General features: G+C 31.4%; 1 protein-coding gene across 1 annotated transcript; it reads right to left on the bottom strand.

Annotated features, from left to right (window-relative positions):
• Positions 1-714: 714 nt before the first annotated feature.
• On the bottom strand, positions 715-17836 carry pitrm1 (pitrilysin metallopeptidase 1). The gene is made up of 27 exons (XM_073849189.1): positions 17658-17836; positions 17308-17404; positions 17123-17229; positions 16896-17047; positions 16698-16812; positions 16499-16595; positions 15605-15765; positions 15391-15517; positions 14829-14917; positions 14254-14382; positions 14057-14170; positions 13832-13928; positions 12345-12479; positions 12003-12141; positions 11800-11916; positions 11570-11699; positions 9838-9958; positions 9611-9687; positions 9359-9524; positions 9166-9266; positions 7470-7590; positions 7308-7358; positions 7109-7221; positions 4295-4420; positions 4056-4201; positions 2151-2253; positions 715-1155 (listed from the first exon to the last, which is right to left on the bottom strand). The coding sequence occupies exons 1-27, from the start codon at positions 17702-17704 to the stop codon at positions 1062-1064; spliced, it is 3072 nt and encodes a 1023-aa protein (XP_073705290.1). The 5' UTR covers positions 17705-17836; the 3' UTR covers positions 715-1061.
• Positions 17837-17839: the final 3 nt, after the last annotated feature.

Genomic DNA, 17839 nt, shown 5'->3' on the forward strand with positions numbered 1-17839 from the left:
ACACCAAAATACATTAACTTGGCATTAACATAGGCAGAAGAAAAAAAAAAGAAAAAAAAAAGAAAAAATTATGTGACCCTGGACCACAAAATTAGTCATAAGGGTCAATTTTTTGAAAGTGAGATTCATAGACCAATAAATAAGCTTTGCATTAATGTATGGTTTGTTAGGACATAGATACAGCTGTTTGAAAATCTAAAATCTGAGGGTGCAAAAAAATTTAATAATGAGAAAATCGCCTTTAAAGTTGTCCAAAAAAAGTTCTTAGCAATGTTTTCATATATTTATGGGAAGGAATTTACAAAATATGTTCAAGGAATATAACCTTTACTTAAAATGTTTTTTGGCTTAAAAGAAAAATCGACAATTTTGAACCATATTATGTATTTTTGGCTATAGCTATAAATGTATATGTATCAGAAATTAATTAAAATACAAAAATGTAAACATTTACAACATTTGCGAAGCCAACAATCTTAGTTTTTTTTCAAGTTTAATTAAAAATAAACTAAAACTGTAATAATTAATATAAACTATATAGACATATTAAAGAAAAAAGAAAAAAATGACAAACAAAATAGTGAAATTCTAATGCAGATATAAAAACACTTAAATTGTTACAAACTATAAGCGTAAAATTATATATATATATATATTTAAAATAAAGGGATTTAAAATGTTTTCATTTTTTTAATAGAAAAAAAATCATTCTGGTTAAACATGATCACATTTATTATAATTCTATACATCTCATAAATAGTTTCTAAATTATAAATCTCACTCACATCACAAAACTGCAGAATCATACAAGCGTTTTTTGACCTTGTTATGAGAAGATGGAGTCTACGATCAGCAATGTGCCGTGTAAACAAAAATAGTTTAAGTGAACTATTAAGTGATACTTTAATTTAGGTTCTTTCAGCACCTCTGTTCTTCAAGATGACTCCTGTAATGAAGAAAACATGTTCTTCTAATGGAACAAGATTTATTTGTGCGTGACCAAGGAGCGTGTGCGTGTCTTTCACAATCCTAATAAGAAGAGAAGGGGGAAAAAAAGACATCTATTTGACCACCCAGGATGGGTCTTTTCTGATGCTTTCATTTTCTGGGCCTAGAATAGCCACTCCGCATGTCTGCTGACCGACACCAAGATACCTGGAATTAAAAAATAAAAAAAAAATTAAAATACAGATATAAAATACAAAAAAACAATTAGCTCGTAAGTGTACATTTTTTTATTTATACATTTTATATTTATTTTATTAGATAATTATACTAATCAAAAGTTTTTGAACAGGATGATTTTTAATGTTTTTAGTGTCTTTGCCCACCAAGCCTGCATTTATTTGATCCAAAATACAGCAAAAGCAGTACAATTGTGAAATATTTTTACCATTTAAAATAATGGTTTTCTATTTGAATATATTTTGAAATTGTATTTATTTCTGTGATCAAAACTAAATTTTCAGTATTATTACTCCAGTCTTCAGTGTCACGTGATTCTTCAGAAATCATTTTAATATGCTGATTTGCTGTTCAAGAAACAATTATTATCAATATTTAAAACAGCTGAGTACAATCAGGATTCTTTGATGAAATGAAAGATCTTAAGATCAGCATTTATAAAAAATTTTTTTTTAACATTATAGACTCCACTATTCAAAAGCTTGGAGTCAGTATTTATTTATTTTTTTGGAAAGAAATAATAGAAATTGATACTTTTTGTTAAGCAAGGATGTTTTAAATTGATCAAAAGTGATGGTAAAGACAATTATAAATGTTAAAAAAGATTTCTATTTCAGATTTTAAAAAAGCTGTTTCAAAAAGCTTTTTACAAATTAATAATAATAGTTTTTGAGCAGCAAATCAGAATATTCAAATGATTTCTGAAGGCTCATGTAACACTGAAGACTGGAGTAATGATGCTAAAAATTCAGCTTTGAAATCAGAGAAATAGATTTGAAAATATATTCAACTAGAAAGCACTAATTTTAAGTAGTAAAATATTTCAAAATTTCACAGTTTTTGCTGTACTTTAGATCAAATAAATGCAGGCTTGGTGAGCAGAAGAGACTTCCTTAAAAAACATTACAAATCTTACTGTTCAGAAACTTTTGACTGGTAGTGTACACATTTAAATGTTTGGTTACCTGCCAGCGACATCAATTAGGTTTTTATCAGTCACAGCGAACAGTCTCTCTCTGTATCTTTGTTTTATCTCATCTGTAATGCCGTTTATAAAACGCCCCAAACCTACAGCACAATGACAAAGTCCTTGTGAGCCACAGAACAAATATCCAAAAACACAAAAACATTCACATATACAAACACCTGGACATTTAAAGGATTAGTTCACTCTCAAGTTAAAAGTAACTCATCCCCCATGTAATCCAAAAAGTTCATGTCTTTCTTTCTTCAAATGAAAAGAAATTAGGTTTTGAGAAAAACATTTATATTAAAATCTGAAACATATATTAATTATATAATAAAACTATATATATATATATATATATATATATATATATATATTAACGTGCTGCGTTAACGTGAGACTCTTATCGGGCAATAAAAAAAATATCGCCGTTAATCTATTCTCAAAGTTGGGTTGGGAGCTAGGTCTATACTACGCAAGCTATGATGACTTTCACCTTGATATTTCAGCGCGGATGTATACCTAGTCGAATTGCACTGTAGGGGCGAGAACGAGTCTTCGAACCTGTGTGTATGCCTACTGTGAAATTACCACATCAAACGAGACGTGCTAACATGGATGCAACTATGAAGCCGCCGGGTTTGCTTCAGGGCAGGGGCGTTGCTAGACCCTTTTTACGCGCCCCAGTGAAAATCTGCTGTGCCCAAGTAAAATCTCAAATTTGAGTTATAATTTACTTTGATAATCCCGAAATAAAGACATTAAACTATAGGCCTATGCAACAACTGAATTAACGCTTTTAAAAGCAACGCAGTTTAACTATGCACGCTGCACTCAGATATCCATGCCTGTGTATTTAACTGCAACACGCACGTCGTGCAGCCTTTTGCGCAGAAGTACTTGGTTACACAAGTTTGTATAGTTAATTGTGTTGTAAATGCAATTGTCAAGCAGTTTGTGATGCATTTTGGAAACAGGAGATGAGCGCCTGGTCTAATGCGCCACCTGGCTTAAGAAACCCGTTCTCGAAGACTTACTTTTAGTCATTAATTGGGCAGCACACATATTCTGAATGCCTTCAGCAGAATTCACATTTGCCATTTTAATCTAGATTAATCTAGATTAATTCCAAGATTACAGTAAAAAAAATTAATCTATGCCCACCACTATATATATATATAGTTATATATCACTTTAAAACGAAGCAGAATATTAAGAAAAATAATATAATCTTAAATAAATAAATACAGAAATAAAAATATATTTTACGGTTCAACTATAAAATTACATTACAAATATTTTAATGGCTCCAGGCTTTTTGTTTTATAACAATTTCACTGATAATATTTCATATTATTCAAAAAATAAAAATAATAATTCACTAGATTTCACTAGATAAGACCCTTAATCCTTGGCTGGGATTGTGTAGAGCCCTTTGAAGCTGCATTAAAAATGCAATTTGCATCTGCAACCCATTGGGTCCCATTGAAGTTCACTATATGGAGAAAAATCCTTGAATGTTTTCCTCAAAAACCTTTGCGAAAATTTCTTTGCGACTGAAGAAAGAAAGACATGAACATCTTGGGTGACATGGGGCTGAGTAAATTGTCAGGAAATTTTTATGCTGGGGGGGAAAAAAAAAAAAAAGCACAATCTGAACAGTTTAACACTTTAACATTACAAAATGTCAACAGTCATCACAAAAATTCCACATGTACAATTTTTACATTTTAAGTACAATTGTGAATATGTAAAATATTTATACATTTTAGAGTGTACTTCAGGTAAATATTTTACAGCCAACAAAAAAAGTAGCAATACTATAAAACTAAAACTACAGCAATAATACACAGACAGGCTAAAACGTCACTCAGTGTCCCAAGAAACAGTCCACATTACTGACCTTTATCTGAGGGGGCGATAGGTGCATCAACGGCTGAGAAAACCGAGAGCTTGGCCTCATCGATGTCCTGCTGAGTAAACTTTCCTGCTCGCGTCCATTCTACTCCGCCACGGAAAGCTGACAACGTCTGAGCGGAGTTTGGATCTCTGAGAGATTGCCACAATAAATCAGATAATAAAACATGACCAACTTGGCACATAAATATCATATAGGAATCAAATGAAATGTGATGCATGTACCTATAGGAATAAAATGAAAACAAGCCGCCTCCTCCCATTCTAGCCCCGCCTCCATAAGCTCCACCCTTTTCTCGGATCTCTCCATGCAGGAACTTAGCGGTCATCATCCTTGCTAAAATACACATACTGAAAGAGAACAGCAGAGGGAAAGACTGTGAATAAACAAAGATAAATCAAAATAAACCGTAATTGCGATATCACAATTTAATTCAGATATATGCATGCTAACTTGTGATGAGAAACGCTTATAAAAAGATGATGTCAACAACAGAAAAGCTTTAAGGACTTTTTTTGAACTATAAAATATTAATTTATTTATTTATTTATGATTATATTATTTTTCTAAATATTGTTTAATTTTAAAATGAAATATAACAACACTAATGTCTTATTTAATTTAATGTTCATTTTAATGCAAGCAACAACAATGATAATAATTACTATTTATTACTATTATTATTCTTTTTAAAATATTAGATATTATTATCAGTTAAATTTATATAAAAATAAAAAAAACAAAGCAGAGCAAACCTGGAGCATTACAATTTATTTTAATTTAATTCAAATAAATTTGCAATTACATATGTATTAAAAATAAAATTAGATTTTCTTCTCCAAACTGAATTTGAATCTGAATTTAAAATGAAAAAAAAACAAAAAACTATACTTAATGTTTTCAGTTGCACTGTAAAATATATTTCTATGATTGCATTTGTTTATTTATTTATTATATATTTTTTCTTAATATTTAGTTTTACTTTAAAGTGAAATATAACAACAGGAATATATGAATATATTTTGTTTCATATTTTTATGTAAATTATATATATATATATATATATATATATATATATATATATATATATATATATATATATTCAGTATTTTATTTTAATCTAAGTAACAAGAAAAGCAATAATAATAATAATTATTATTACTGTTATTATTATTAATTTTATTATTATTATTTTTAATAATATTAAATATTATAAGTCAATTTTTTATTAAACAAAACAAAGCAGAGCAAGCCTGGAGCTTGCAATTAAAATCAATTGCAATGTCATTTATTTAAATATATTTTCATATTAAAATATATATGTACAAAAAATTAGATTTTCTTCCCCAAATTATACATTTGAAAATATGAATATGTATAAAAAAAAAAGAAAAAAGAAAGAAATCCATACTAAATATTTGTAATGTAATTTTACAGCTGACCTGTAAAATATTTATTTTTTATTACGGTTTCTTTATTTCAGATTATGTAATTTACCTTAATATTCTTAATATTTTTCTCAATATTCTTTTCTAATTTATTTCTTAGTATTCATTTTGAAGTCAAAATACTATAGCAATTTAATATCACAACATTAGTATGTATGTATGTATGTATATATATATATTAGGGCCGGGACTCGATTAAAAAATTTAATCTAATTAATTAGAGGCTTTGTAATTAATTAATCGAAATTAATCGCATTTTAATCGCATATAAATATTTGACCTGAGAACAGTGAGAATTAAGATTTTTACATGGATTTTTAGTATACCATTGAATAATGACTGAATACATAAGCTTAAGCAACAAAATATTGTTTATTTTTGTTCAACCAAGTCCAACAGACCAATGCAATATTGCCATTAAGTGTAGCAAGAGGCACGTTCTTTAACAAGTCTTTCATGCCGAGAACTCTGCTCTTGTGTTTGCTTAATTATGCATTTAAACATTAATGACCAAACCTATCATTATAAATGTTGCTGCACATGGAATATAACGCCGATAACATTTAAAAAATATTTTTTATCAGGTTACACACTGATTATTTATCACGTAAACCCCTTTCTCTAGCTGTCCGTTGGTCACGTATATCCTCCATGTTTGTAGTTTTTTAACACTTTTTATACGTGTTTGTAGTTCTAATCGAATCCTCGTTCACGGCGCAGTGTGTTGCGGGCAATATTAGCTGTTAAGAGTGTGCATTGATCGTTAAGTAGTAGACCATCCGGGAATCTTTGGAATAATTTTTTAAACATACTACGATTTGGGACATACAATACTATTTAGGACGGACGCAGCTTGTCTAAACGCTAGTTGGTGCTCCAGTATAATCGGTCCGCGGAATCTCATCCAGTAAGAAATGTTCCGCGGTGCAAAACTAAGTGCAATTAAAATGCGTTAAAAAATTTTAACGCGTTATTTTTGTGTAATTAATTAATCTAAATTAACGCGTTAAAGTCCCGGCCCTAATATATATATATATATATATATATATATATATATATTTTTTTTTTTTTTACATAAAAATATGAAACAAAATATATTCATATATTCCTGTTGTTATATTTCACTTTAAAGTAAAACTAAATATTAAGAAAAAATATATAATAAATAAATAAACAAATGCAATCATAGAAATATATTTTACAGTTCAACTGTAAACATTTAGTATAGGTTTTCTTTTTCATTTTCATTTTGAATTCAGATTCAAATTCAGTTTGGAGAAGAAAATCTAATTTTATTTTTAATTCATATTTATTTATACATTTTATTTTCAATATATATGTAAATATATGTAATTGCAAATTTATTTATATATATATATATATATATATTTTATAATACATATTTTTATTATATTTTTATGATAGAATAGCCAACCTGGATCATTTAAAAAAATTACAATTATTGCAATGACATTTCTATTTATACACTCACATTAAAATATATATGTATTAAATATTTTATTTGACTTTCCTTTCGAAACTGTAAGCAAGCATAATGAAAATCTATTTGCAACAGTGTGTTTGTTGTACCTGGCGTAATCGGCGTGTGTGAATGGGACGGCCCTCACACACTCGCTGACAAAGTTCACATTAAACGGAAGCTGGAAATACGTCTTCATCTGACAGGGTTTAAAATTAGGCTCCTGGCAGGATGAAGAGAAGGATCAGTGAGAACACTACAGATCAATCAATCCTGAATGCTGCTGTAATGCTGTTCAAAAGCACTTACTGAGATAAGTTTACGACTCGCAGATGATCCAGCTTGAGGATCTAATGCTTTCTATGAGGGGAAAAACAAACCAAATCACAGCTTAATTCACTGTGAAAAGCTGTCTTCTATAAAAAAAAAAAAAAAAAAAAAAAAAAAAAAAAAAGAGGTGTGGCGTCTCACCTCCACAACGGTTGGTCTGACAGGTTTGCGCTCCTTTCGGTTAGCTGCTATATTACCTATAAACGTCTCCACCTCTCCAGCTGCATCTGACATTTTCTGTGGCGTGGCGTTCAATGCACACCTGAAACCAACACATCATAAATAAATTTAGAAATTGTTTTTTTATTTTGCTGTATTTTTACTGTTCAGTGTTCTACATTCCACATTTTTAGTTCAGTTTCTATAGTCTAAATTTCCACATTTTCACACAATTTTAATGATTTTTTTTTTAAACAAATTGCATCCTGTAAATAACTACACTATGTCACCAGAAGCAATTATTTATGTGGTTATTATAAGTATTAAGTTATAATAAGTACATTGTTACAAAATGTGTCTTGTGTTACATCGGGTTATTATGACTGAAACTAAAATTAAAACCATAAAAAGAACATTTTGTTACTTTTAATAAAATAAACATTAACTGAGTGAAAAAACTAAAATATAAATGAATAAAAAACACATACTAAATATACCAAACTATACAGAGATATACAAAGTAATACAATTATAGAAACACAGCAAAAAAAGAAGAAAAAATATGATACTAAAACAGCCATGATCAGCATCACAGGCTATTTTAATGGCAAACTCAGAAGTAATACAATTTAATATATTTAAATTTGTATTAATTAATTAATATCTTATTAATTATTTAACAATACAATTCAATGTATTAGGTATTTAACAAATAAAAATACACAATAAAAAAAGATATATATTAAAATATACAGTTTGATATCTTCTCAAATATCAAACTTATACATACACTACCAGTCAAAGACTTTTAAATGTTTTTTTAAATTGGTCTTTTCTGCTCACCAAATCTGTTTATTTGATTCAAAGTACAGCAAAAACAGTAAAATTTCTAAATATTTTTACTATTTAAAATAGCTGATTTCCATTTGAATATATTTTAAAATCTAATTTATTCCTGTGATGCAAAGCTGAATTTTCAGCATCATTACTCCAGGCTTCGGTGTCACATGATCCCTTCAGAAATCTTTCTAATATGCAGATTTGCTGTTCAAAAACATTTATTATTAATATTTAAAATAGTTAAGTACATTTTTTCAGGATTCTTTGATGAACAGAAAGATCCAAAGATCAGCATTTATCTGAAATAAAAAAAAGCTTTTAACATTATACACTAAACCATTTCAAAGACTCAGTATAATGTTTTGGGGAGAGGGAGAAATTATAGAAATTAATACTTTTATTTAGCAAGGATGCGTTAAATTGATCAAAAGTGATGATGAAGACATTTATAATGTTACAAAAGATTTCGATTCATCAAAGAAACCGGAAAAAAATTCTACTCAGCTGTTTCCAACATAATAATATTAATAAATGTTTTTCGAACAGCAGATCAGAATATTAAAATGACGCCTGAATTTGAAAATTCAGCTTTGAAATCTCAGGAATGAATTACATAAATTTTACTGTTCTTGCTGTCCCTTAGATCAAATAAATGCAGGCTTGATGAGCAACATATATATAGTAGAAAAGTTTCCACTATGTCGATTAATGTAATCTACTTATATATAAGTCTTATGTGACCAATTCTACATCTAGTTAATAAAGTTGAGTTTTTCTATTTTTAAAATAAAAACAATGATTAGTTCTTTCATTTGTTTGTTTGCGGTGGTTGTTGTACCTCATGTTCTCAGGATTCAACAGGTGTCGCTTAATCCGAGGAAGTTTCCTCAAAACTGAAGTCAGATCAGTCATCTCGGCTATTCTTTTCATAAACTTAACCTGAAATTTAAACATCACAAATTTACAACAATTTATTCTACAAAGCAGCCAAAGACTGGAGATCAATATGAGGAGCACATCTCAGCACTCACTTGGTCCATGCCGCTGAAGGTCTCCTGCAGGTCCGCTGTGGGCGTGAGGGTTCGAGCTGCTCGTGTCATCGCATACATGTGACCAGAATGCGAGATGCCATTGGACAGCTCCTGGGCTGACATCATGACCAGCACACGCAGACGCTGCTCGTCATCAAAATGAGGACTGGAGATGTGTGCAACAGATTTGGCATCAGTTTAAAATGTTAAGATTTAAACATAAATTTTCTGTCTCTTTATAAAAAGACCAACCTGTTGAAAATGTCACTCCACAGCTGAAACATGTCAGGCAGATTCCTTTCCAGACAGGAAGATGACAGGAAAATACCCTAAGAAACACGAAATAAAGCAGAGGTCTAACCTACAGACTTCTGGTTACCAGTTCTGAGATTTTAGCTACTATATCAAACAACCCACCCACTTTAAAAATAAACATGCATCATATTTATGTCAATTCACATGATAGATGATGGAGATACCTGCTCATACAGATCAAGGTCATCAGTGTCTGGTATGATCTGTGGAGATACAGACATGCCTCCAGTCTTCAGTTCAATACGCTGGGACTGCTGACGATAATCCAGCTCTCCACAGCCCAACCTGAGATTACATGATCATTACATTCCTGTCTTCACTTTATTTACTTAAACTACTATTTAAAATGTTGGGTTTAGTATACTTTTTTTAAAGAAATTAATACTTTTATTTATTAGGATGCATCAAACTGATCAAAAGTAAGAGTAAAGACATTTATAATGTTACAAAAAATTCAAATAACCGCTGTTCTTTTAAACATTCTATAAGCAAATCAGCATCTTAGAATGATTACTGAAGGATAATGTAACACTGAAGACTGAAGTAATGATGCTGAAAATACAGCTTTGTATCACAGGAATCCATTACATTCTATAATATTTTACTTTAAAATGTAATAATAAATTACATATCTTTGATCAAATGTAAAACATTTTACCATCAACATTTTACAACATTTTAAATCTTACCAACCCCAAACTTTTAAACAGTAATGTAGGCTGCGGCCAATATTATGTTTTTTTTTTTTACTCACAAAGACATGATTATACAAATATATATTCATATACCCACACCTCAATTAAAAAAATTAAACTGGCATTTCCATTTTTGGTATTACATTAACTAATTATTTCTTGACTATTTTAATAATTATTGTGATTTTTGAGGGCAGTTTTTAAAAACCTGGCCATCACAGGTATAACCAAACACACTTGGTAATTTTTTTTTATATAAAGCATCATAGCAGCAATTATGGAATAGTATAAATATAAATCATATGCCAGTATTATATCAGTGCATCCCTAAATATGCATAATGAACATATACACACACTACCAGTCAAGTCAAGATTTGTTATGTTTTCTTTAAAGAACTCTGTTCTGCTCACCAAACCTGCATTTATTTGATCCAAAGTACAGCAATGATTTCTAAGCTGAATTTTTAGCATCATTACTCCAGTCAAATAAGACTTCAGAAATCATTCTTATATTCTGATTTGCTGCTCAAATTATTATTATTGTTGAAAACAGATGAGTAGTATTTTTCAGGTTTCTCTGATGAATAGAAAGTTCAGCATTTATCTGATATAGAAATCGTTTGTAACATGTTTTGTCTTTGGCATCACTTTTAATCTATATAATCTGTATAATCTATAATGCTACAAAAGCTTTTTATTTCATATTAATGCTGATCCTTGGATAATTCTATCCATCAAAGAATCCCTAAAAAATTTATTTAACTGTTTTAAATAATAACAATAATAAAACATGTTTCTTGGACAGCAAATCAGAAAATTAGAAAAAACTTCTGAAGGATCATGTGGCAATGAAGCTGACAAATCAGCTTTGCATCACAGGAATAAATTTATATTTTAAAATATATTCAAATTGAAAACATTTTAAACAGTAAAAATATTTAACTAATGTTACTGTTTTGCTGTACTTTGGATCAAATAAATGCAGGCTTGCTGAGCAGAAGAGACTTCTTTAACAACATTAAAAATCTTACTGTTCAAAATCTTTTGACTGGAAGTCTATACTGGATATATGATTTTGAAAACACCCTGAATACAGTATATTTTCAGAAAGTCTGGTCTGTTTGAGTGTTGGTCTATAACGACTATTAAAGTCTCTGTATTAAGCATGTAGCTGTGATAAACCACAAAGGTTTTCATACTTAGTAATGACACTGCAGAACAGAGGAACGTAGATCTTCAAGTCTTCAGGGAGGGAGTTGAGGTTACACATGGCTCTGAAATACACCATGCCGTTGGTGGGCTGCTCACAGTACTGCACAGGCACACCGCCTAGAATGAGACAGTAAATGTAGTCAACTCTGTAAATGGCATCTGCATCTATAATTTTAACTTTGAACGTGTTTGTTATATGTATGCATGTGCATTTCACCTGCAGTTCCCAGCTGGACAGGTGTGTAGGGAATGATCGGCTCGATGTCGGACACTTTTAATGCAGGTAGACAGGAAGCGTCTTGAGTCGTGCTCTGAACGGCCAACAGCTGCAAACCTAAAGCAACAACAACGGCATTTAAGTGTCTACACAACAGAACAAGACTGATTATTCTTGTCCTTACTGTGGTCTCATGATCACACCTTTCTCATAGATGTCTTTGTGGTCTGCTTCATTGAGGTTCTGTATCATCTGCTGTAGTTTCTGCTCCTCAGCTTCAGCCTGTTTCTCCAAGAATCTCTCATCAGGGCTCATGGTAAGGGTCAGTCGATGGGTGTTATCCTGAAGCAAGCACAGACACACATTGTTTGATTCAGTAAATATGTATTACAATTGCAATCATGGAACAAATATCCTGGCACAAACGCTGTACTCTGATTATGACCACAATATTTATTTTTAGTATTCCGTTTTGTCATTTTCTACATGGGTTTTAATTTTTTTGTATGTTTTTCAGAGTTTTCTAGTTTTAAGGCTTTCATTACCTTAAAGTACTGATGGACTTTGTCCTGGAGGTAGCGAGGGTTTTCCTTCAAACATTGCCGAAATTTGGACACATTCTCACTGATCTTCAACAGCTGCACCGGATCACCATCATGATTCCAACAGGATGCAATATACTGGCAGACAGACAGACAGAGAGAGTTAATGTTATTATTATTATTATTTTGCAAGTTATATTTTTTTTATTAAGTGTCAGTTTTTGAAGGTTAACATCAAATATCTAGTAAAATCTCCTAAAGTCAAATTATCACTATCAAAAAAAAAAAAAAAGTTCCCAATATCTGGTAAATGTTCCAAAGTTAAAATTAAGAACCACTGTTTATTTAGCATTACTTATATTATAATTTTTTGTACTTTTAACACTTCAAGTTAAACATGTTATTTTTTAACACTTAAATTGTTAAAAATAATTAACATTTCATTTTTTAATAACAATAACAACACTGTTAAGAACAGCTATGAAAGGCATGGCTTATGCAAAATAAAATAAAAATGTAAGCACATATTTTTTGTTTACGTGTCAGGGTTATTTTAGTTAACTACAATCAAAAGTAATTCACCTAAAAAAAATTCAATTTAGGAAATCATTTTTATTTCTTTGTTTTAGTTTTCTAGACTCTGTTTTAATAGTGAAATAAAGAAATATTAAACAAAAAGCATTTCCAAATAATTAAAATCATGAAACTTTTTGCTGGCTTCTATTGTTTTTGGATAAAAGTGTCTGCTAAATGACTAAATGTAATGAAACTTTCACAATTTAACAGCAATTAATTAATTATATATATATATATATATATATATATATATGCGCATAATAAATAAAAATTATAATAAAAAAATTTTCTCTCTCAGAAATACTGTGTTGTGTATCTACATTGTTCTGGTAAATAAATCCTGGTAAATCATTTTTTGTAAAATATGTTTTAATAATAATTTTAGCAGTAGTAGAAGTACTATAATTACATTAAGTAATATATTTCTGTCACAGTTTCAACCAAACTTTTATTTTGATGAGTTTCTTTGAAGTCCTTTAGTTTCTGCTTATATATGATGTAACAATGTTTTTTTTTCTCAAAAGAAATGGTAAAATGCTCATTAAGTGACTCTCAGAGCAGTTCTAAAGATTATGTCTATGTCTTCCTGTATTGAAGAGTATACAGTATACAAAAACACGCAGAACATGCATGATTCATATTTAAATAGCATTTTTGCAGCTTAATATTCAGACACTATTCAGTGTTTTGAATTAAGTGTACTGGACTTCTTTTGATTTATTAATTGAAAAATTGGCAAATTCTATGACATGACTAAAACTAAAAGTGAAATAAAAAAAATATAAAAACTACATAGACATTTAAGAAAGACAGTAAAAAAGTAATAAAAAAAACAATTTAGTATAAAAATACTAAATCTAATAAAAAAAACTCAATGATACTAAAATAACACTGGTGTGAGCATGTTTACTCACTGAAGCAAGAGCTAGACCAAAGCTGGTGGACTGATGTTTCATCTGGATCTCGATTTTATGCAGCAGAGCTTCAATCTGCTCCTCTTCAAACCCAGTTCTGAAACAGCAGTTTAATTATATTTATTCCGTTAGCAGGTGTTTTATTAAACTTATAATCATGAGAAACTCAGCTTGATTTAAACCACCTTACTGCATTAAAGCAATAAAAACCCCTTCAACACTCACGCAATGATTTCATCGATGGTTTGAGCAATGATGCGTTTAACAGTCTCAGTGTCTTCCTCCGCCATGCCCTGAAGGCCGATGGTGAAAGTCGCTTGTCTAGTACTGCCATCAAACCTGCGTAAATCACACATTTGTAAAACTCAGACCTCGATAATCAGAGAACTGAACTGATTTTATAGTCTTGTCACACAGCGTACCCCACTGAAGAAGAGAAGTCAGAACCAATTTCGGGTTCAATCAGGGCTTTGTAGAAGGGAGAGTTCGGACCAGAGATCATGAGAGAGGAGAGAAGGCTCAGAGTAAATGCCTCAAATGTGTCTGTAATGCTAAAACACACGCAGACAAACGGTTAGACAATTCAACCACAAATGACCGAAAACGCATAAATATTTTTTACCCTGGACCACAAAACCAGTCATAAGGGTCAATTTTTTTAAATAAAGATGTGTACATCATCTAAAAGGAGAATAAATAAGCTTTCAATTGATGTATGATTTGTTAGGATATGATAATATTTGAAAATCTGTAATTTGAGGGTGCAAAAAAAAATAAATATTGAGAAAATCGTGAGAAAATATTGAGTTATCTAAATAAAGTTCTTAGCATAGCATATTATTAACCAAAAAGTTTTGATATATTTACAATAGGAAATTTACTAAATATCTTCATGGATCTTTACTTAATATCCTACTGATTTTTGGCATTAAAAAAAGATCATTTTAAGGCTACTTAAGGCTGGTTTTGTGGTCCAGGGTCATATTTGTCCACTTACTCTCCCAGCAGATAGCTCATGCAGAGCGTATTCTGTTTCATGGGATCAGGAGCAAGTGCGTCAGGCCTGCAAGTCACATGATCCACTCTCTGAACAAAAACAAAACAAACATCACAAAGCAGTTTTCAGTGTTTGGAGTGATTGTGTTGCATTCTCTGTAGTGATGGGCGCTTCTGAAACACAGCTTTAAGAAGCTTTGAAACATTTCCAAATCTTTTGTTTTTAATGAGTGGTTCAGAGCTTGTTTCAAACTTGTCAAGTCATGTTGTTTCAGCAAACAAGGCTTCATTACATCATACTTTTTTCAATCTTTGGTTCTGAAACATTACTAAATCTTTAAGTCAACTAATATCATACATTTTCAAAATTTGCTTTCGATACATTTCAATTTGTTTGGATTTACATTTTTCCCAGCAAGTACTGCCAGCTTGTGGATACATCACCATCATTTTGTAAAATAATTGATTCAAATGAATCAGTGTTTCAAAGCCTAATGTTTCCCATCACAAATTCTCTGTGTTTATTTTACTGGTCCTTCTCATGTGTGTATTGTGTAACGTACAGGTTTGTTCCAGTGCGTCTGAGGTGGAACTGCAGTGTTTGGTTGTGTTCTCTCAAATTTAGACAGAGCCTCTTCCTCTATCTGCTGCAGGTGCTGCTCCAACGGTAAGTCCCCGTATGTAAAGAACCTGCAAAAAACACACACAACAGACAATGAGAACCGTATGCTTTCTGCACATATTCATTTAGAGAGTCTGAGAGTTTTATGTGTTTACCGAGCATTGCTGGGGTGGTAGTGTGTGGCGTGGAAGTGTTTGAGCTGCTCCCAGGTCAGGTCAGGAATGGCTAGCGGTTCGCCTCCAGACACAACAGAGTAAGTGTGATCCGGCAGGAGTTTATTCTGCAGGTGCTGAGCATACAGACGCTCATTGTCTGACTATACAAACAACACATACAAGACAACACTGTTAGTCATTAAACTCACATCAATACAAATCCAGCAGCATTGTAACTGCTAATTTTCATAACTCCATTATGCAGATAATATATTTTCACACAATGGCATAATGGCCACTATATGCATATTATCTACAGAGTGTGTTTTGTTATACTTGCAATTGACAAATTATGTAAATAAATAAAAATTTATATTTACTAATACACGTGTATATAAATATATATATATATATATATATATATATATATATATATATATATATATATATTTGTTTTGGAAAAGAAATTAAAGAACTTAATGGGTTTTTTTAAGCAAGGATGCTTTAAATCGATCAAAAGTGATGATAAAGAAATGCTAGAGAATGATAGAGAAACGCTGTCTGACAAATTCTACTTAGTTTTCAACATAATGATAGCAATAAATTTTTTTTGAGTAGCAAATCAGAATGATTTCTAAAGATTCATGCAACTGTTGATGCTAAAAGTTCAGGTTTGAATAAATAACACATTAAAATATATTAAAAGAAAAAAAATATTTTAAATAGTGAAAATATTTCACAATTTTACAGTTTTTGTTATACTTTGGATCAAATAAATGTAGGCTTGATGAGCAAAAGAGACACAGGCAGTGTACATATTATGCAATTATCTCTATGTATATCACAAACATATATATATTTTTAATTAAGAAGAGCATAGAGGAGATTACTTACAAACACTCCCTTCATCTCATTGAACACCACACCCTTGAACACTAGTCGACTCGAGGGGTCTGAGGGGGTCTCATGTTCCAGCCTCCAGCCCTCCTGCCTGAGAAAAAAACAAAACAAAACAAAAAACATCAAATCCTTTTTAAAACTAATTTATGTGCCACCAATTATCACTGTTTGAGTACGTTTCAGAGTCATTTACCAGAAGTCCAGTTCTCTGAGACATGGGAAGAATACAGCGTCCAGATAGACTGACAGGAGGTTCTGGAAGTCTTTGGCATTCTGGGTGGAGAATGGGTACATCGTGTAATCGCTCGCTGGTTGGAGAGATTACCATAATCAGAAATACAAATCACAAACACATACACTCACTTAAACACAAACACTATTCAGGAGGTACCTGTGAAGGCGTTCATGAAGGTGGAAAGAGAGCGGTTGAGCATCTTAAAAAATGGGTCTCGACAGGGGAAACGCTGAGAGCCGCACAGAACCGTGTGCTCCAGAATGTGAGGAACACCGGTGCTATCCATCGGCGTAGTGCGAAACTGCACACTGCATCATTGGGGGATATAATAAGGTTATAAGGTCTCAAGCCATATGAATGTCCATAAGACACAAACACTGTACCTGAAGAGGTTGTTGGAATCATCTCGGGCTGCATGGAGATACCGAGCTCCTGTGGCATCGTGGGAGAGTTTGACGGCCGTTAGGAACAAATCTGGCACTGCTGTTACCTAGACAAACATAGAAAATTTCTAGATGTTCCCAGGTGCAAAATATGCATTTCCATAATTTGTTTAGTTTTTCCATACCTCTTTAATGGTGAACCCATGGATCTTCTGTCCTACTGTGTACTGCAACGCTCTCTCTACAGCAGAGCTGCTTCTCGACCTCCATGAGCCCTGGAAACTACAAACCCCTCATTCATCAGACTTACAGATCTCACTAATCAGCATGACTGAGCTTTTCCCAGAGGATTACATAATACATTTCAAAACATCCAAAGTTATGTCTACAAACTTGATGACAATTAATAACAATGACGTGAATGATAAATTAGTCCGAATTCAAACACTAACAACAGCCTAAAAAGCATCACGCGTATATCTGACACAGACTGGCTGAAGTTTAAATCAATTGAACTGACAAGCGTACGACTCACCTCAAATTTTTGAGTTTCGTAATGAACACCTTGCTGTGACGAAACATCTCAGATGCTTAAATCTACTGTCTGTGATAACTACTGTGATTTCGGTGTCGATTTAAAAGTTAAAACACATTATATGAGTGTTGCTAGATTCAAGTGTCCGTTATGATTACAGCACTGCCCTTCCATGTCCCATG

The sequence above is a fragment of the Garra rufa genome, chromosome 10, assembly GCF_049309525.1.
Source record: "Garra rufa chromosome 10, GarRuf1.0, whole genome shotgun sequence".
Classification (NCBI taxonomy): Eukaryota; Metazoa; Chordata; class Actinopteri; order Cypriniformes; family Cyprinidae; genus Garra; species Garra rufa.

What these genes read in the sequence shown, in the direction of transcription:
- pitrm1 (XM_073849189.1), bottom strand. Translation starts at nt 17,704, where the DNA reads ATGTTTCGTCACAGCAAGGTGTTCATTACGAAACTCAAAAATTTGAG. An exon ending in GACTTCTCTTCTTCAGTGGG is followed by an intron (nt 14,171 to 14,253) that starts GTACGCTGTGTG and finishes TGATTTACGCAG; the next exon opens with GTTTGATGGCAGTACTAGAC. An exon ending in CTAATTGATGTCGCTGGCAG is followed by an intron (nt 1,156 to 2,150) that starts GTAACCAAACAT and finishes TTTTAATTCCAG; the next exon opens with GTATCTTGGTGTCGGTCAGC.